This window comes from Colius striatus, chromosome 2, assembly GCF_028858725.1.
Source record: "Colius striatus isolate bColStr4 chromosome 2, bColStr4.1.hap1, whole genome shotgun sequence".
Lineage (NCBI taxonomy): Eukaryota > Metazoa > Chordata > Aves > Coliiformes > Coliidae > Colius > Colius striatus.
Window position 1 is genome coordinate 61,392,057 of NC_084760.1, and position 21,869 is coordinate 61,413,925.

At 37.2% G+C, this 21,869-nt stretch overlaps 1 protein-coding gene across 3 annotated transcripts in view; it reads right to left on the minus strand.

The window, feature by feature from the left end:
• Nucleotides 1-21,416, minus strand: part of HBS1L (HBS1 like translational GTPase) — a 62,827-nt gene extending 41,411 nt beyond the window's left edge. The window contains exons 1-5 of one of the 3 annotated variants that reach the window (XM_061990728.1): nucleotides 21,284-21,299; nucleotides 17,300-17,365; nucleotides 16,515-16,575; nucleotides 15,424-15,561; nucleotides 13,047-13,241 (exon numbers count right to left, since the gene is read on the minus strand). In XM_061990728.1, the coding sequence (XP_061846712.1) occupies nucleotides 13,047-13,215 (169 nt within the window). In that variant the 5' untranslated portion in view covers nucleotides 13,216-13,241; nucleotides 15,424-15,561; nucleotides 16,515-16,575; nucleotides 17,300-17,365; nucleotides 21,284-21,299. Of the gene's footprint in view, nucleotides 1-13,046; nucleotides 13,242-15,423; nucleotides 15,562-16,514; nucleotides 16,576-17,299; nucleotides 17,366-21,283 lie in introns of all 3 variants that reach the window. The other 2 variants (XM_061990727.1, XM_061990726.1) reach the window with 2 other exon arrangements.
• Between the last annotated feature and the right edge of the window lie 453 nt (nucleotides 21,417-21,869).

The window sequence follows — 21,869 nt, forward strand, 5'->3', positions numbered from 1 at the left end:
AGGAAGCAAAGGCTATTAAAAAATAAAAAAGAATATGGAGAAAGAAAAGTTTTATCATTCTCTGTTATTTAAATGTGTTAGCAGCAACACATTTACAGACAAAGAATATTTGAAACCTAAGCGTGAAACTGCTAAAGATCTCTGACTAACTTGCAAAACAAACTCGACCTGCATCAATACTGTAGGCTGAACAGGCATACTTAATTTATCTGCAGTCCAGAACTTCCACTGTATTAAAAACAATGCTTTAGGAAAAACAAAAGACAAGCAAGTTCCCATGTCTATCACAACAATTTTAGAGACAAATAAACTACCCAAAAAGCCACAAAGGCAATTATCCTAGACCACCACTGTACCTCACACTGTTTGTAGAAACACTTGGCTATAATAAATTATATATCAAAAAAGGTCATTCCAGAAGATGCACTGTTATTATGGATGTTACCAGTAACATTGGACATTATTAGACATTGAGCAAATCTAACTTTAATTGGACAATTAATCTTTTAGTAGGAGCTTTCAGTAGCTAACTGACACAAAATCCTAGTACTCAGCTCTAATTGTATTTATCTGGGAAACCACTTCAAGAAGTGCAGATACTGGCCAAGCTGAATTAAGTAAGGCAAAAGTAAGCTACCTGTCATACATAGCAACGTACATTTGAGAAGTACAAAATACATTTAAAAACAAATAATCTGTTCCACATTAAAATTTATTAAAAGCTTATAAAAACTGTCCTTCAGCAAAACAAATGTATTCACTTACATAGTTTTCTCTTTTTAATTGCAGCATGCTTTACATTGTCTGCATTACTTATAACACTTGCATTATTTATGTGTATATTATTATTCTGAATATTTATTTATTCCACGTTTTCCTATGAACTCCTTTGGTGCTAGCCAAAGATATGTGAATTCCAGAGTTAAGAAAGATGCATTTGATGAAGTCTAGAAAAAAATGGAGGCTGAACAACTGCCATAATCTGAATAAGGGAGACCTATCTTTGAAAAACAACCCATGTATAGCAGTGTTGTGAAACACAGCGCTGAAGGTGCTGTTATTCATTGCTGACATCATTCAGAGACATGAACTGATTCATAAAAGCTGTGTATCAGAGTTTGGAAGAAAAACTGAATATAGTAAAATATAATCTTTAGTTTAAAATCAGCTTTCCAAGATTTATCAGATGCAGAAGAACGCCAGGAAAAGTTGATTTGCCAGTCTGAGCGGCATTTCACCCAATCATGACTTTAGAGAGGAACTTGCACAGACTCAAGTTCACTGCTTAATGTTTTCCTCTTCCTGCAATTAAAGAGTAGTTAAAACACTTCACATTTATAATAGTACCTCCAAGCATATGGGTCATATCCACAATCTTACAATAGTTTGTTTGTCAATGTTATCTGGAAAAGAGCATTAAAAACACACAATTCATATCACATTGTTGCTTTGAAAAGTCTTTACATGGCACTTTTCCTTCTTTTTTCAAATTAAGCATAGCACTTAGTATATGTATATGCAATTTCACCATCTTGCTTAGTTGACAAGTAAAGTTAGTCATTTTCCTGTTTATGTGGGTCCGTAATAGGGAAGAGCAAAACATTAAAAATAGGAAAATGTGATTCTAAAACCACAAAATGGGGTAACAAGGACTTAAACAAGGAGTACCCAAAACAAGTCCAACTCATATTTTGGAATTAATTAGATATAAAATTTCCATTTAGGCTGAGCTTTTTATTAATATGCAGTAAAAATATGGAATAACTGAAGCAACAATCAAAGATCTTTCATGTCTCTGCAAATGAGGCATCACAGTTTCTGAAGACATGGGTATTTTCCACAGTTGACCTAGGTTTCCAAGCTTTTTGTAAGCATGAATCTCCACCAGGGATTCCGAGAAGTTTTAAGTTTAATGGCCATTTCAAGTGTCACAAGTGTAACGGGGGAAGCTGGTAATTTAAGCATTTGTAACTGTTCACTCTGAAGACCAAAATGATAGTTTTATGAAATAGCACAGAAGCTTATTTTGCCACCCAGAAGCAAATGAGTTCAAGTGCAAATAGAAGCACTGAAGTAATGCCGAGTGTGTGGCATTTCAGTTGGTAGACTATGCAAGTAGTATGTTTTATAACAATATTGAATCAAATAGAATAGGAAAAAAAAAAAGTATGATACTGAAGAAGCACATCCAGAAGACAGTATAAAGAAGGTGTTGATAGCACAAATTTACCAGGAAAGAAACAATAGTGTTTGCAGTGAAAGACACCTAGCATTAACAGATATTGTGAAGCAATTCTGTGGTTTAAGTTTGCATTTTTACACCTCCCTAGCTTTTACTGTTTAACTTCATTACTGAATTTTTACACATTTCCTATCAGCATTCAAGCTCCTTTTCATCAGTAATTGGTGTATTTAAAATTTTTCTTTAGCTCTCACAATTTCAGATTTGGTATGTCTATACTTCTAGCATTTAGATGTCTTATTGGTTTATAGAGCTGAAATGCATTGGTTTGCAACAGTAAAATACTACCATCTCAGTCTTGTCAACAGCCTTACTTTTAGTAGTCAAATACAAACTTCAGGTGGGTCTTACAACACTGAATTTGATATACAACAGCAGTAATTATTTATCCTTAAAACTCAACAAGATTTTACTGTGAGGGTGATGGAGCCACAGAACAGGCTGCCCAGAGAGGTTGTGCAGGCTCCTTCCTTGGAGGTCTTCAAGACCCACCTGGACATGTTTCTATGAGACCTGATCTAGGTGAACCTGCTTCTGCAGGGGGGTTGGACTAGATGATCTCTGAGGTCCCTTCCAACCCCTACCATTCTATGATTCTACGACTTTTTTAAAAGTTTCTCCAACCATATATTCCTTATACGCCAACAATCATATCTGAGAAGTCGGTAAATTCTTCAATTTACCTTCTAAGGATACAGAGAAAACCAACTGAAGGTTTATCTTTACCATAACCTGAAGAGACTGATAGAAGGCCACAGTAAGAATAAGTGGAGCAACAGTTTACCCGTGACCTCTGGCTCTTCTGAAATCCCTAAGTTCTGAAAAGGACAATCATTTTTAGTTTTATCTAAGCTCTCTTCCAAGCAAAACACTCAACTTTCATATACTATGTAGTCTACTATGAAAACTGACTTTCTATTGGTTTATATTTTGTAAAAAAAAAAAAAAAAACAGGTAAACCAAACTAGTGTTAAAGGATCATAAAAGAAAACTCAGAAAAAGACTGGAGTGTCACTTTTTCCAGTGTAGGTGTACAGTATGTATGAGGAGAATCTCAAAAAGGCATCTCAAAGGATTTTAAAAAGCTTTACATTGCTGGTGACACATTTTTCCCTGAAATAAGCCACTTCCTTTCTAAAACCCACACAGTACCTCAGTGTCAAGATTCAGTAACTTCTCGAAGTCTGTGTATATATTTTTCTTACACAAAACACGGAAGTCTTAAATTCTCTTTACTTTCCACGATTTAAGATCAGTCATGTCAGATTTCAAACATTTCCATTCAGTAAAGAACACCTTTCTTTGCTACAGACTGAATTCATGCCATATCTATCATTAAGTACAATGGATTCTCATTGCTATAGCGGGCATCAGAGAACTGTCATGTTGCTGAAAAGTTAGCACAGTCAACTGAAATTGTAGACAGCAATTTCTTCTGAGCTACTCAGGTATAAATAGTGGATTTTCCAATGTGTGAAATGAAAGCGAGCCTGGTGTTACAAACAGAAGCAAAACTTGAGGGACAATAAGCTAATGAAAATATACTGTACATCACCATTAAACTTCAGAATGTTTGCTCCTCCAGGATTTCTTTGGAATTCTCCCTATAAATAAAATCCAAAAGTATCAGTTTGTTTTTACATTTAAGACACTCATCCATTAACCTCAAAGCAGAAGTCACACTGAAGTACAACAATCTGCATTCTGACACTTTGCGCTGAGAAGCAACTGCTATGACGGTGTCCATCTGTAGCATAAAAAGGCAGAAGACAAGTAAGTATTTCTCTGTGGACTGAGAAATGCCCATCACTCTGACACAAAAACAAACCTTGCTGCATCCAACTATGTGAAAAGAAAAAGCTAATTACATGAGGTCACACTATGGCAATATTTGTGGGATTTTGTTTGTTACTAATGTAAAGTAAAAGTGAACGAAGGTACTTATAAAGGAGAGGCAAAAAAAGAATTCTAGAAAATGGAAAGATAAAAACCTTAACAAAATGCAAGCTAAGCACCTGCTAATTTTACTTGTGGCTTCTATTCTTGAAATTGATCACACTGTCTTAATAGCAATGTAAAAAACCTGAACATATGCAGTATTAACAAAAATCCCATATAAAAAATAAATGCCAGTGCAGAAATATCTGCTACTATGTTAAGAGCTACTAGCGTAGAAGTATAGTTCAATATTTAGAGAACTCGACTTTTCAGATCTGCACTCTCTTCCTAGATTATCTGGCATATCATGAGTAAGGCTTTTCAATTTCCTGTGCCGACTTTCAATTTTGAAGCTTGTTTCTTATTAAGTATTTATAAACTAGTCCTGTAAAGGCTCTGTTCTTGGTTTTATTCCTGAGAAATTACCATAAAACAGAAAGACAGCTCAACTAAGGTAATTACTTCACTAAAAAATACTAGATTTCTTGCTACCTCAACAACAATGAAGCTAAACATGTTCTATTCACAGTAGTTTGTATTTCCTGCAAAGACCGTGTGTTAACATATGACCTCCTTCTTGTTCATGCATCACTAAAATCAAAAACCTTAGTGACAGTAAGTGGTTAACAATTCCGTTAATGGTGCCTGAAATGGAACAGAATCTAGCTCACTCACCAGTATCTGTATTTGTTCTGCCACACTAACACACACAAAAAGAAATGAAAATTTAGTTTAATCTGAAAAAGCGAGCAGAACACAATGCAGATTGTTTTGACTAAGGTGGTACTGTTTTTACAGAAGCATTTTTTTTAGAAATTTGAACTGCAAGAAAAGTTCCTCAGAGAACTCATAAATATCAGTTGAATTTCATCCAACAAAAATCCCTGCCTCTATAGAGAATGCCAGCTCATGACAATATCACATTTCAAATTGCAGCCTGTGAACACCACTAATAACACCACTGCTGAGACAGAAGCAAAGGATGCCTGAGAAATGCTATGTGTGTTAACGGTTATGAAAACATTTATATTACAGTTTCATTTGATTTATATTACAGTTTCTTTGATTTTATAGACAAAAATACCTCAAATAGCCAACAGAAATATTAAAATAATGTCCATCTTCACCAGCTATTACCTCTACACATTGACATGACGATGAATAAATACTTGACACGTGATTCTTCTCTGAAATCTCTACATTCTCATTATAAAAAAAAAGATAATTTTCACTATGTCTTCACAAGTCTGTAATTCTTAACAAATTGTTCATGAGTTCTCTTTCAAAAGGTATCACTTAAATCTCTGCAGACTACAACCATTTCATGGGTTCTAGTCATCTTCTGGTCATTTTATTACCAGAAAGTTATAGAGAAGGGTCGGTTCTTTTCTAAAGATAGCCTACCTACATTAAGCACCCAAATCACTTATTTGACCAACAAACCACTGACATACCTCAGAAGTCACTGGCCATTGTTTTTAATGGGCCATTTTTCATATGCAGTGTAACTTGTCAACAAACAATTTAACACTTTCATGACAATATAGGCATCAGAAACCCATGAACCATTATAATAAGAATCATTCATATCAACAATCACCTCAAATCACAAACTTCAATTAGCTTTTACTTTTGGAAAAAATGTATACTTCAACAAATAATCTGCGCAGAGATCCAATTGGCTGTGTAATACACCAATACTAAAACCAGACTTATTCTCACTGAACTGCAATTAGAGAAGAACAAAAGAGCTTGCTTCAAGAAATACATAAATCCCCACTGGCTGTGAGCTTTGTGCCATAAAATTGTTTTCTGGTGCAGACTGAACACACCAATTTCATAAAAAAGGTTCTCTTACCCACAGAATATACTGTAAGGCCAAACCATTAGCGCACACACAGTAATACAGATAACTTGGACTAATGACATTTCTTCATCATCTAAACAGAAGCCTGGACACAGCAAATTGAACATAAAATTTACTGAAAGGTTTATCACCTGCCTACACACGAATCAAAAAAGGATATGAGTTATCCCTAAAATCTCAATTCAATTTCCAAAGAAACAAAAAAAAATTCCTTTTCATCATCTCAGGAAGTTTATTTTTACTGCAGGAATTACAATGTGATAAAATTTTTTGCTTTTTTTTCTCCCAACCACAATTCATAATCAATATTTAAAACAAAAACATTTGAACAATTTTGAAAAGCTGGGCACTTTAGATTTAAAAGAGATGAGAACAACTCTGGGTAAAACCTTAAACTATTGCCTTTGTATAAAGGCACTGTAATTAAATACATATATTCAATAAGACAATCTGTATCTATCTTAATACATATCTTTTGTATAGCTACTCAATTTTGCAGTAGCAGTAGCTACTCTTTTTTGCAGTGTAGATATTTAAAAACTGTTGACTATTGGAAAATGAATTTGAGTGATATGATTAAAACAGGGCAAATGTAAACTACCTCACTGTACTAGTTAGTCTCTCAGAAATAAGGTTTTCGGGTATTATTGTGCAACAGTTCCAGAAACTGAAGTAGCTTGCTGCCTCTGAAGCTTAAGATCCTAAGAATTGTCTGAACAATTCAATGATAAATTACTCATACAGTTATTTCTGAATAAAATGTAAAAAAACAGGTATGTGACATTTTAATCTCATGTTTTGGGGTTGTTTTAATTTGAAGCTTATGCTCCTCATGTTCTACACTTTTCTCTAAACAAAAGCAGTTTCTGTTGTAAAAAACAGCAAAATACAAATCACCTCCCAAAGGGTACAAAGCATCAGTCACTTCTGATATCCCAGTGGGGGCTGTTCTTTTCCTACTCCTCTCATACTTTGATTTTTAATTTGCCTTGGTTTTCCAAAACAAGTTCAGATAGAAATCAGCTAGAAAAAGGAAACCTAAAATAAAAATGGAATAGAGACATTTTAAGAATGTTGATTTTAAGAAAGATTTTAAGGGCTCATCTTCAAAACCATCCTTCCAGAATGCCAACTACAAATTCAAAAATCAGCTGTAAGACTTTTAATTTCTACTGTTACAAAGTGCTTGAGGACAGCTTTTTTCTTATTTCACTGATATCCTCTACTTTTTTAAGATCCAAATAAGTTTTTTAAAATGCTATCAAAATGATCTAAAGGAATAACTTAGTAATGCATTTCTAATCGAAATCAAACTGGAGCCTCAATATGGTATCTGAATACACACTAGTAAATGACAATTTTTGCTTCATTTTCTCTAAAGGAATCTTCCATGGAAAGAAGTACACTCATACAAACCTAGACAAGAACTGGAGCATGTTTTCTCAACACATAAAATCCTTTCAATCACAACTCCATTTCCATCAGATAAGTTAACAAGAAACTGTAATTAAGGCAGTCCTTTAGAATATGTATTTTATTTAGGTACATAAAGCAACATCCAGAAGTCAATTCTGTATTAAAAATATTCATCAGTCGCTTAAAAACTAAGCAAAAAAAATAAGCGTAATGCATAAAATACCTTAGGCATATACAGCTTGAATACCGCAAGTAGTGTGTCCATGTAGCTTAATACTCTTTTTTATGTCCATATGCAAACACAAACACAAGTATTCTGCAATGTTAATATGTGCATTTCAAAACAAGTAACACAACTCATATTGGGTAAAGATATGCACTAGCTGCAAAATGGGAGGGGAAGTTATATACATACATCAATAAAATAAGCTCACTGTGTTAAACATAAAATAGATTTAGTCAACAAGAATTCCAACATTCATGAGGCTGAAACATTTCTGTGCAAAAGCCAAACAGACTTGTTATACAAAAATGCCATATTTCAGCTGTGTCCAAAGACAATAAAACCAGTCACTGATAACACAAACCTGTTTGTGATTAAGTAAATGAATAATTAATTGAATAAAATACCCATTTCATTTAAAAAACAAATATAGTTATACATTACCTTTTGTTTAAAAAAACAAAACTAAAACTTTCCAAGCAAAGAAATCAATAAACTCTGCTGAATGTTAACTAGAATGCAGGTTTATCCACCACCTAGGCACCTTCTGCAGAATTCAGCCTGCAGGTTTGTACTAATCCAAGGCTCACTTCAGGTTTCAGGACTGCAAACTGAAGAAAAAAATCAAATCCCCCCCCTTACTCCTTGTACACTGACCACCATGTACTGCTTCTTCAAGGTCACTAAAAAAACACTGAGACAAATGCAAATGAAAAGGTATTTATCTATGAAAATCTAGCTACCTAACAAGATCTAGAGTTGTTTACTAAGTCCCACAGTAAGATCAGCAATAAACCTATAATGCTGATGCCCTTTGGCTTCAGTCACTTCTTCAGACTTTAATCTTCATGAGATCAATGGCAAAATTCAGCTCCAAGTACTTCACATTGCCACCTACTACTTGTATATACTTTCCAATGGAATCCATAGGGCATACATTTTAGGGCATGTTCAGTTCAGGTTCTAAAATTATTAAAACTGCTAAGAAGTTTGATGCAAAGATCAGAAGCCAGGGGAACAGGAAAACAGACCAAAACAAAGAGAAGTTCAACAAGAGTACATGAAAAGATTTAGAGGGAAAAACAAAGGTATTCAATGGAAATCTTATAAAAATCACACATATTATCTCAACCTATACTAATTAGGGCCTCAAGTATTTGTAACAAAGTAAAATCACCTAAAAATATAAAAGGCATGATAATGCCAAATTTTGCACTAATAATTTACTTTTAAAGTTCGAATTTCTCTACTAGAAGAATACACACAATTTCAGAAAAAAATGAACTTTAATCATAAACTCTGCAAACAGGACATGTCACCTCAGCAGGGAAAGACAGACTTGGACTTTATACAGTTGGAAGTTAATATATTAACTAAGTACAGTGAAATTTATTGCTGAGAAACATTTCATATTGTTCATAAATGATAATTTGCCAATAAGACTAACTAATAAAGCAACTAGTATATGATTGGTACCAGTCAGACTTCTATAGAAAGACTTCTGAGGAAATAAATCAGTTATGTGCCTGCTCATGAACTTATCAGATCACAGGATGAACACTGAATTGTATTCTTTACACTTGAATGTTTTAAGGCACTAAAAACAGGTAAGGATGTAGATGGCTAGATTAACATGTTAACTAAAACATAAACACTGCAGCATTGACACTCTATAAAACTTTTATTAGGAAATGTAAGAAACATTAATTTGACTCAAGAGGCCAAAGGTCACACTGTTCATAGTCCTAAATGACAATAGCATCAACTAGACAAACAAGCAAAATATACAGAACATGAAATTTGTACCTGAGAGCATTGGAACATGTTTTGCTTTTACTTAGAAACAAAACTGTAGTGCAATGTGAAGTCAGAAATAAGCCTAAAGTTTTTGTCTTCCTTTTAACATAACATGCTTAGCAAAAATGAGATTAAAACTAAATTAAATTCTATCTACTGCTCCATACTAGCTATCAAGTTTAGCACGACTGTATGGCAGTATAACAAACGTATTTTTCTAGTTGCAGCAGTACTTTTATTGCACTTATTGCTCTTCAAGACCTAAAATGTTTACATTGGAAATCTGTTAAAAGTAGTCATGTATACTAAAAGGAAAGCTGAAACATACATGCAGTTACTGATTTGACTAACAGGGGCACCATAATCTGGTCATTATCACCTAAAAAAACAAGTCCAGAATGTCCTGATTCTGATCATCGTGAGACTCAACTTTAGAGCAATCGGTGCAAACAGTAGAAGAGAATGTATTTCCATTTCTAAAGGAAGCTTTCTTCAAAACAGACAAGAGACAGACACAAACACCACTTAATGCTCTGCCTGAATATTTTTTTTTTCCATTGAGCAAAGACTCTCATGCTAAAGTTGAATGAATTATTACCCCAACACTGTTCTGAAAGTTTTGAAAATAAGCCATAGAATCCTACAGAAACTTCTAATGAAGTACATGCAACATAGATGTACCTACAATACAGCTCTAAAACTCTGAAATCACATTTGACTACTGAATGGAGGGAGGCATACAATTTTAATTGCTTGCTCCACAACAAATTTGGTCCTGTCAAAAACTACATGTCCTATAACAAAACTGTCAAAACCTGAGGTTAGTGAGGCTTTTAAAAACTAAAGGTATTTCTGTTGTAATATTGTCATCAGTACAAAGAAGAGAACAATGACATTGACTGGAAATACCAATTACAAGACTGGCAGGCTAATAACATACCTTATCAGAAAAATCTAAATTTAAGAACATTTAATAAAACAGTTGCAATATAAACTGCGGTTTCCATTCATTCAAACTATACACCATATAGCAAAACTAAATTATTTTAGAAAGTAATAATTCAGTGTTCTTCCCAACAAATCACATTTTCAACACCTACAGAGATGTTTCAAGAAGTCTAATGGTGTTTACAGAACTCTGTACATGCAACACCTGTATACTAAAGTTCATGGCTTTGCAAAAGTTAAAAATGTTCAATTGTCAGTGAAAATTCATCAAAAATAAACATATTCAGTGCAACATTAAAAGTTCACATACAAATTTGCTTCCAAACAGTGAGAACTGTAATATGTCAATTACAAAAAAATTTTAAAAATTAAAAGTCATATTTGCATGATAATTAGGCCCAAGATAATTATTTTTTTTCCTATTTTTTTAACATACCAAGATATAAACAGAGTTTTTGTTTTTTTCACTACTCCCTTGTAAAAGCTTTTTTTTGGTTAGCTTTCACAATATCATCAGGAGATGCTGATTTGAAGTCAAATGGTGTTATGACTGTCATAGGACCAGCTTCCTTGGGTTTTACATCTTGTACTTGCCTACTGTATAGGAAAGCTTTATGCATCCCCACCGTATGCCGCTTGTAGCCTTTTGGAGGGTAACGGAGACACAAAGTTAAAGCAAAAGCTGAAGGTCTTGCACGCAGTGCCTGCATCCATGAAAGGGACAAATCCTGCCTCTTACAAGCAAGCCCTCTTTTCACTTTTTTATTTGTTTTGGTAAGAGCAGGACATTTTCCTTGTTTTTCTTTTAAAAGTTTAGTTTCAGGGCTTAAGACATTTGACTGTCCTACTACCTTTTGATCTGCAGATACATGTGCATTTTTCAGAAGGACACTTAAATCAATGTTGGTTCTTTTAGAAGGCCTCAGTTCAGTTACATTGAGCATGGGGAAGTCTGTCCTCTGTTGAGTTTTATCTATTTCAATAGTCTCTGCTATTAAATCCGAGAGTGATAAATTCTCAACCTCCTTTAGTGGAGAAACTTTAGAGAGGGCTAGAGAAGACAAAGATCCTGTTAGCTCTGGCATCCCACCTGAAGCCTGGGGTTGACTTACTAGTTGTGATAATGGTGAGGTTCCCAACTTCATATCAGTGACACTTCCTGTTGACTGAGTATAAAGATCAGCCAAAGAGTAACAGGGAATAGCACTGCTTTCATGGTGCTCCTGAAGTAAGTCAGCCAATGATGTACTTCCAGATCTTAACACTGGCAAGGAAGCCATGTCTGAAGAGGGAGTTTCTGGTTTTCTACTTTGCACAAGTGAAGAAAAACTTTCAGGAAGTTCATTCTTTCTTTTTACAGTATGACTGACTTCGTTATCAAGAGCCAATTTTCCTAAAGCACTTGTTAAACATGGAGGATTGTAAAAATTTGCATTACTGTTACAATCAGAAGTATTTGAGGAAACAAGAGGCATGCTGTCTTCAGGACTCAGAGAATCACACACCGCATTCTGCATCAGCAAGGATTTCAAGTCCTGTGTTTCCTTGCATTCCAACTTCTTAAAGGAAGAATTTCCAGATGGGTTACTTCCTATGCTAAAGTAAACATCTTCACTCTTAGGAATCGAACTTACTGCATTAGAACTTTCTGGCAGTTGATTTTCTACCTCTTTATTCATGGGTTCATAAAACAATCCTTTACACAAATCATCACTGAAAGATGACAGAACAAGAGAAGAGGATTTCAATCCTTTCCTTTCAGGTGAAGGTATATTGGATTTTTCAGAATTAAAGATCATATTGTCATTTGTCATTAAGGAGTGATAAGTTGAACCACTTTTGGCTGTTAAGTTTGCAAACCCAGGTTTGTTGTTGTGGTCAGGAACATCTTCTACCTCACATAAGAAACTGTCTGTATCAATACACATTTCTGGGCAACAAAGTAAGTCTCCTTACCTTACAATAGCCAATAATTTTCAGATGGAAGTGCAGTCACAATCATTTTTTGAAGTTGACAGCGGCAACAAACAAACAAAAAAAATCAAGAAGAAACATGAAAAGGCATTTAATTACTAAGTGTTATCCAAAGACATGCAATGTTCTACAATTAAATTACTAGTATCTACTGAAATACCTCAGAAATTATAAGAATCAGCAAAGAATGTCAGTAAATATTAATACTTAAGTATAGATCAAAACAAGCAAGTTACTGTATAGATGCTATCAAAAAAAAGGAGGTATTGGGTATGGAAGGTGTCGAGTTTGACAAACAAATAATGGAAGTGTAGAAAACTTAAAAGATGTTGTCCAACTTGTAGGATATGTATTAATTCAGTTAAATAGTATACTAGAAATCTGAAATCTACTGTGAACTGCAGATGGCTGCAATCTGAATTTAAGCTGGTACTAAGGTTTTATTTTTACTTCTAGCTCAAGAAAAGCTGCTGCTTCCTTTAAATGTTTTTACAACATAGAAACAAAAGAATAAGGGTTTTTTTACATTTTCTAATAAATGGCTAGTACAACAACAAGCATCTTCACAGTTTCTAAAGCCAAAATTAAACTGTACATAGAACTGAACCATCTTGAATGGAAACAATTAAACAGAAGTATACCTTTTGTCGTCTTTCTTACAATCACAGCATCCTCATTGCTGCTCTTCACATTTTGCTTACTGCCTTGTGAAAGTACAAGATCCAAAGCCTTCTGTACATCAAATTTACTATCCAGTACTGCTTGCACCATTGTTTGCTCTGGTACAGACTCTGCCAAAACTTCTCTCATTTGATCAAGGCATGAATTAAGACGGGCTAAAAGAGACATGTTACTGTTAAAAGCTGCACAAAAAAATGTCTTAAGCGGCCTAACCACTAGCACCACACTTCTGATTAACAAGAGAAAATATCACAGTAAGAGATAAAACCTTTAGAAATTAATTTCAAGCTCACTTACTGCCATTATAAACTCAGATACTGCTGTAAGGAATGTATCACTGACTACTATTTAGTAGCCTATGAAGTCTCAATACATAAACGTTTCACTGTTTTAAAATTAATTGTCTTCACTGCAGAGAAGAAATATAAATAGTCACCTTAAAGTTATCCAAAGTAATTTAGTAAGTCAACATGGAATCCCATTGAACAATAAATTTTAAGTGTTCACAGATGCTATAATTGACATCCAAAGTAAAACAGCACTTTCAGAGGCCTCCAGCCTTAACAACTGAAAACTCTGGATCAACATACCAAGTTTTAAACTACCTGCAATCTTTATCTTTCTTAAAGCAGTCACCATTTTTGGCTGACAAAAATGAGTTTTCTTTGGAACGTATTTCTGTATAATCCTTGATTAAGGTAAGTTCCTTAAGTCTTGACTTGCACAAAAGAGACTGAAAATTCACCAGGCTGCCACTCACTGGAAGTAGCGTGCTGATCAGACATACAAACACAAAAGAAGAGAGAAAAATCTTCCAGAGTATCAGTTTCTGTCAGTTCAGATATTAGAAAGCAGAAACTGAACAAAAGGAAGAAAACAGATTCTTTATTTGAGCACCTCCTCAAAGATGGTGATGTTTAAAGAACTATGCTAACAGCACAGTATTCCATCTTTCTCAGGGTTACTTAATCAGTACCCTTGACCTGCAGTGCAAATAGCAAGTCAATGTTCCCTACTCATTTGCTCTTCAAAACAAGCCCTGGTAGAGCCCTGCACCACGTGCTGGTAGGCCATTTTACTATCCAGCACCCAACAATCATTATGACTGTATGACTATATCATTAATGACTATCATGACTATAATCATTAATTTTGTGCTAATGGCCAACACTGTACACAACACCAAACAAAACAGGTCTTGTGGGAGCATTCTGTTTTCACAGTAGAAATTGTTTTATTTCTAGGGTTTTTTATCTTTCTGAGTGCAGAATAGGGACTCTGAAACAAAACAGTAATTTCGCAGACATCTCTGCTTTCTTTCTTGTTCCAACCAATTCTTAACTGATTAAGCCTCTCAAAATCATCCTGAAAAGCAATGCTACCATATTGTCTGTATCACCTGTGTGCACACACTGGTTGAATAATTCAAATTGCACTCTACAGCATTATTTCCTCCATAAAAACATGTATATTACACCACAGTTTACCGTACTTACCCATATGTCTATGCATTATCATACTTTCTGCCAATTTACCTGAAACAGAATCTACATTGTAGCTACTCTATCTACTGTTTCTGAATTTTAAATATTAACTTTCATTCTTGTCTCCATTCACCAACACACTTTACTCTGAGGTTATCAACCTTGTAAGAAAATTCTGATTATTTCCAAAGTGTTAAAAATTAATTTAACTATTAATACCTAGGAAGTAGTCCTGTGATTCTTTTCCACACAGCATGTAATACAGCTATCAGGCAGAAAGTTTATGAAACAAAAGCAAGGGTTTTTTTCACAACCGCTCATCTCAGAATTCAGCTTGTTACATAGAATTCACAGATGCAGGTCTGAATGGCAAAGTCTAATGGCTCCAAAGAAGGCAAAGAGAAGATTTTAAAGGATACAGGTATCTAAAGATATTCACCACTGTTTCAAGGAAATGTATGACTTTGAAAGCCTCTCAAACACTAATTTGGAATGCACTACAAGAAAAAGCTTCACAAGTACATTGTTTCTCGTACTCGAAGCATCTTTTGCAGAGTCAAGACCATGAGCTTCTTGATATGAGCCAGGACAGCTGTTCTTATGTCTGAATTTTGTATCAAATCTCATTATTTGTAATCAGAAACTACGAACATATTTCAACGTATGCAATCAAGTCAGAAGTAGTATACACAGCTGAAGAACCATCTATGAAGCTATGCTCATGAAGAGTGTTGTTCTACAGTATGATTACATAACTCTGAGCAGTATCGGGCAAGTAAGAAATATTAACACTATTTTACTAAGTTCTTAATTCATAAGAGAGATTGTTCTGAGAATTATTTTCTATATTTACCTCTATCAACTTCAGTCAACTGATGATTGGATGTAAAATAATCAGCAGCATCATCTGTACCTTCATAGCCATATTCTTCTTCTAACGGCTCAGCAAACGTTGCTGGTTTGTCTCGTCTGGAGTATATAAACTGCGCTGCTGGATTAGGTAAAAACAAAGTATTAAAAAAAAAAATGTAATCTTTTTTCCTCCTTTATAGAAAACACATCTAAAGGGGGAAAAAAGGTAGAACCCTGACCTGTTGCAATGGTTTGTAGGGGGGAACGACACGCTACTTTAACTCAAAACTGTACAGAATATACAGCAATTCATGCTAGTACATAAATAGGTCATCATCAGAGTGAAACCATAAGCTAGGCAATGTCATTGTATCCAGAGGATGCAATAATTCTGCAAAGTTAAATAATGATATAAAATAATGTATCCCAGGTTTGAAAAAAATAGCATTTTCTATACCTAATTACCACCTATGGCCTAATGTCCACAATTTTTTTACCTCGCTCATGAGTGAAAAAAAAAAAAGGGTTAGCAGGAAAATAACATTTTTACAGCATGACACTGTCAAACCACTGATAAAAATTTAATGGAGTTGAACACATTCTCCTCTTCCTGGAATTTCATTAGAAATACAGCCCATGAGTTAAAATGTATATTCACACAAAATTTTAAATAAGTGCATAATTCCACCCTGATCTAGATACATATTAAGGCACATATATAAATAAAACTTCTTGCTGAACTTCTCCCCAGTCATTACATACTCTCCGAAATATATGAAGTATAATGTAAACAAATTTCTTTGATGTGTAATATTCTCCCCAGCTCTGAAATACATATCGAAAGAATATGTACATCCAGTATTTAAGTAGTATGGTATTAGCAGCTGTTTCTCAAATTAGAAGATTGCTATACCAACTAACTCAGGTTATAAATCATGTTTATTAAAAAAGATTTATTTGGAAAATTACTGAGCACTAACAATAATAAGTTTTGCAATTTAGCGGTTTAGTAAAAACTAAAGATGTTGTACATTTTCATCACAAAATACAAGGCTCCCTTAATTCTTTAGAAAAGGTCTAAAAAACAAGTACCTGTGGCCAGAGGTCATAGACTACATCACGGTCGTAGTGGATTTAGATCCAGCCTAGTTACCTGCAGCAGCAGAGCTTCACGTCATCAACCATACTAATTCCAGTTCCTACTCAGCTCTAGAAACATTGCCACCAAAGCTGTGGAAAACCTGAACTGATAATCTTGCCAGAGATTTGACAGGAGAACACAACATAATGGCTGTACAGGAGGGTTGAATTCAGCTGGATTGAGTTACTCTAGTTACATCTTACCTGAGCACACTGCATCATTATTTTCATACCTACTTTGCAACATCCCAAATGCCAGAAGGCTTATTAGCACCAGATGATCTTGCATGAGAACAGAAGCCAGTGAAGACTAGTGCTGCATCCCACAGTAAGAATCCCTACCCCCCATTTACTCCAAGTTGTACAAAAGATATTAGTTACCAGGTGCAGAATCACAAGCTAGATCCTACTAACAATTTTAAAAGATACCAAATGTTTCAAGACTATCACCACATTCCTATAAAACAGATTTTTTACACCATTAAGTACATTTTACACACATACAAGTACATTCTGACCATCCAAGATAATATACTTGTACAAGTGAAGATTGTGCCAAGCTGTCTAACATTGACTCCCAAAAGTACAACACCTAACACTACCTGATTGTAACAGGATTATGGCTGCTACGCACTTTTCAATAAGTTTTACTTACTTTTAAATACTCTTTTATTCTAGAAATAAATATCAGAGTAGGAACCAATGGACAATGCTTATATGCAGTAATTTGAACCAACCTGTTGAAGGAGAAATGCAATAATCATCTTCTACTGATTGGCCATATACATCATCATCTTCAAAATCTATGAAGCAGAAACAGTAAGATTAGTCCACACAATTTCTAAATACTTAATATCACAATTCAAAGGCTAGTTTTTACACAAGGTTTTAAGACATTATGCATCTCTAGTACTCCCTAAGTGGAGTTAAGTACTGTTTATTTACCTAGGTAAGAAATTCTAAGTTACAATCATAGAATTTTAATACTCTATTCATTTGGAAAGCCGAAAATTTTCAAGAGCTGCTGTCCTTCACATCTCCTCCTTTAGCAGCTCTTTTGGAAGGCTGCCCTCACAGTCCAAACCCAACCTTCTACAGTTGCACAAATCTTTATGCATGGTACTTCTCTTCATATTTCTGCTTGACCTCTCCATAGTCTTAATCACAGACAATTTTTTTACAACCTCTATTCCAATAACTCAGGATTGGCATTTCTACTTTGTACATATTCACTTCTCAGCTTTCTTCTCTGGTCCGTCCTCACAGTCATCGACCACTCCAAGTAAGTTCACTAAGGCAAAAAGCACAATTCACAGTTCCTAGGAATTTTTTCAGTCAAAAAACAAGAATCTTACACACTTACTTAAAGATAACAATATATTTTTCACATTAAAAAAAAAATCTTAAAAATCAGGAATCAGAATTATCCCCTCCTATTAAAAAAACCCCACCGAACATAGGATTATGTACATCTTGAAAATAAATTTGTAATTTTACCTATGTAATAATAAAATATATGAAAAAATAATGAAATATTTTAAAGATGGTATTGCATACACTTGGCAGTTTCACAAATAACACGTTTTGTTTGTTGTTTAAAAAAAACATAGCTAACAGTTTAAAAAAAAGAGTCTGGTCTCCGATATCAACCTACAGACCACAGACCTTGGACATTACAAATACTTTATCGACAGGGTGACCCACTTATTGGATGAAGAAAAGGTTGTGGATGTTCTCTGTCTTTAGTAAGGCATTTGACACTGCTTCCCACAGTGTTCTCTTAGGGAAATTGGCTGTTCTTGGCTTGGATGGGCATACACTTTGCTGGGTGAAAACTGGTTAGATGGTCAGGTCCAACAAGTTGTGGTCAATGGAGTTAAATCCAGTTGGTGGTGAGTCTCAAGCGGTGTCCCTGAGGGCTCAGTACTGGGGCCACTCCTGCTTAACATCTTTATTAATGATCTGGATGAGGGGATAAAGTGCACCCTGAGTAAGTTTGCAGATGACACCAAGCTGGGTGGAAGAGTAGGGAAGCTTTACAGAGAGATCTGGATAGGCTGGATGGCTGGGCTAAGGCCAATGCTGTGAGTTTCAACAAGGCCAAGTGCTGAGTCCTGCACTTGGACCACAACAACCCGCAGCAGTGCTACTGGCTTGGGGAGGAGTGGCTGAAAAGCTGGCAGGCACAGAGGGACCTGGGAGTGTTGACTGACAGCAGCTGAATGTGAGCCAGCAGTGTGCCCAGGTGGACAAGGAGGCCAAGGGCATCCTGGCCTTTATCAGGAACAGTGTTGTCAGCCGGGACAGGGAGGTGATCATTCCCCTGTACATGGCTTTAATGAGGTCACACCTCAAATCCTGTGTCCAGTTTTGGGCCCCTCTGTACAAGAAGGACATAGAGGTGCTGGAGAGGATCCAGAAGCAGCCACCAAGCCAGTAAAGGATTTGGAGCACATCTCATATGAGGAACAGCTAAGGGATCTGGAGCTGTTTAGCCTGGAGAAAAGGCTCAGAGGAGACCTTATCGTCTCTACAGCTACCTGAAAGGAAGTTGTAGTGAGGCGGGGGTTGGTCTGTTTTCCCTAGAGACAAGCAATACAATAAAAGGAAATAGCCTCAAGTTGTGGCAGGGGAGGTTCAGGCTGGATATGAGGAGGAATTTCTTCACTGAAAGGGTTGTCAGGCATTGGAACAGGCTGCCCAGGGAGTTGGTGTAGTCATCATCCATGAAGGTGTTTAAAAGATGGCTGGATGTTGCACTTAGGGAAATGGTCTAGTGGTTGATAGGGCTGAGATAAAGGCTGGACTTGATGCTCTTAAAGGTCTCTTCCAGCTGAAACGATTCTACAATTCTAGAATTTCTAGACTAAGAAGAACCCAGTGAATATTGCTGAGTTTGCACTGACCGTGAAAATAATTATTAAAAAAATGACAGAGCAGAGAATCCACAGAAGCCTTCCATAGTGTCAACAGTTGTGCCACCAACACACTCTCAGCTGGAATATCACAGTCATTACTGATCATAATACCTCAAAAAGGAGAGAGCAGAAACAGAATACGGTCAAATAAAGGCCACAAGGTCTAAGGCCTCAGAAATCTTCCCAGGAAAGGAGCCCAAAAAAACTGTAAATATTTACTTTAGAAAGGAGACAAATAATTGGACCAAACAAAACACTTGGCATAACAGTGAATAAAAAAAGAAAGATACAAAAGTGTACTTCATTTGGGACAGAAATGATTGTATGCCACTACAAAGGTAGCACACAGCATTAAAGACCACACATATACACACTTCTAAGGAAATCTGATGTGTAATGCAACAGTAAATTTCCAAATAGCAGTAGCAAGTTAAGTCTCGACTACAGCAAACTCCTATGCATCTCAGCAACCTTATTAAAAGAGATTCTAATGAGGGTAAAAACACTAAAGTGCATTCTACAGATCGTGCACTCAGTTTCGCAGATGACACAGCCAATTTGTGAAGAAGAAAATCTCTAGAGAAAGAATCAAGCAGCAAAATCACCAATCCAGTCTAAGATTTTGCCTATGTTAGGTAAATTTGCAGTAGCAAAACATGGCTCATGTGGATTCACATGACTTCCCCAAAGATGCCAAGATCACAGTGCAAAACCCAATTTGTGCTATTAAAATACATACATATATTGCACCTCTCCACTCATAGCAAAAGACCAGAGGCGGGCAAAAGGATTTCTTACAATTTTTCATACATAACCTGCCAAAGAGAGGCAACAAAAACAGCTGCTCCCATACCGAAGTGTCATTAAAACTACCACTATCAACTAGAAATGTGTCCACTTTTCCACAGCCCAAGCCAACATAAACAAAATTATTGTGGGGAAAAAAAGGGTGCAATTTAGAGTTTGCATTAAGTTAATGGGACAGGGCACAAAGCAAGCTGCGGCACCGCAGACGTGAACCAGATTCTTACCAGAGAAGCTTATTCATTCAATGCAAATTTAAATAAAATATGACAGAAAAGCAGATTCTTCCTCAGATGCACAACTCCATCTTTAAGAACTTCATTTATTTTACATAGAACAGTTGTTGCTTTTCATCTACTACTGTGGCTGAACATCAGTAACAATTTGCTATTTTGACCGGGAACAGAAACTTTTCATTTTTATGAGACTCAAGAAGGGTGACATCAATTGGACTGAGACTAGTTTTCAAGTCCCTCTCCCCTCCCCCGCCTGAAAAGGCGCTAAACGTGGGCAGCTTCATGCAACTCAGGCAAATCCCATCACTGCTCGGCCTGCGGCTCAGCCTGCATACCAGGCCCGCGCTTCCCCCGTCCAGCAGCTCCGGGAGACCCCGGCCGCTGACAGCGGCCCCGTACGGCAACTGCGGCGGCAGAAGCGGCAGCGCGGCCACGTGCCCCGATCCGCCACTCAGGCGGGAAGCGGGCGGGGGCGGAGCGCGGCCTGGCGCGGAGCCTCATCCAACCCCGCGGAAGCGAGCGCAGCTGTCAGACGCGGTGGGAGGGAAGAAGCAGCCCCTCTCCCCTCCAGTCGTGCGGGCCCGCCACACCCTCCCGCCGGCCTGCCCGCGGTATCCGCCGCGATCCCTCGCCCGGCAGAAGGGCCCGCCGAGTAATGGGGAGCGGGACCGAAGGGGGAGGGGGGCGGCGCGAAGGGCCGGCGGTTGGGGCGTCGTTCGGAGCAGCCCCCGCATCTCTGCCGCCGGCTCCCATTCGCCACTACCTTCGTCGTAGTTATAGCCTCGGACGTTCCTGTGGCGGGACATGATGGCGGCGGCGGCGGCCGCCTCGCTCGCCCGCGGTACCCCTGGCGCGGCGGGCTAGGGCGCCATGTTGTTGACCGGCGGGCCGGGCGGAATCCTCCTGCGCAGGCGCGCCAGACACCCTTCCGCCCGCGGCTCAGTGTCGCGCATGCGCGACGGCTCCCGCCGCGCCTGGCGCTTCCTGGTCAGCCGGTAGCGTCGGTCGAGGGCGGCGGTTCTGTCAGTCGTCGCGCTCCGCCCCGGCGCCGGGATGGTGGCCACGTCAGTGGCGGGCGCTGGCCTCGTGCCTTCGGCTTCCCAGGGCTGCTGGCTCTGAGACGCCATGACACCACGGTGTGGGAGCTGTGTGCGCGCAGCCGGCAGTGGCGGCCTCTTCTAGCCCCGCGCACGGCAGGCCTGGCCCTCTGAGGGGAAATGCCTGAGCACCTCATCTGCCTATTGACGGGGAACCAGCATCCAACCACATCAGACCCGGTTCTACAGCCAAGTGGAGTGTTGGTGTAAACTCTCACAGTTGTACCAGTATTCACACCTGAGACTTAAAAT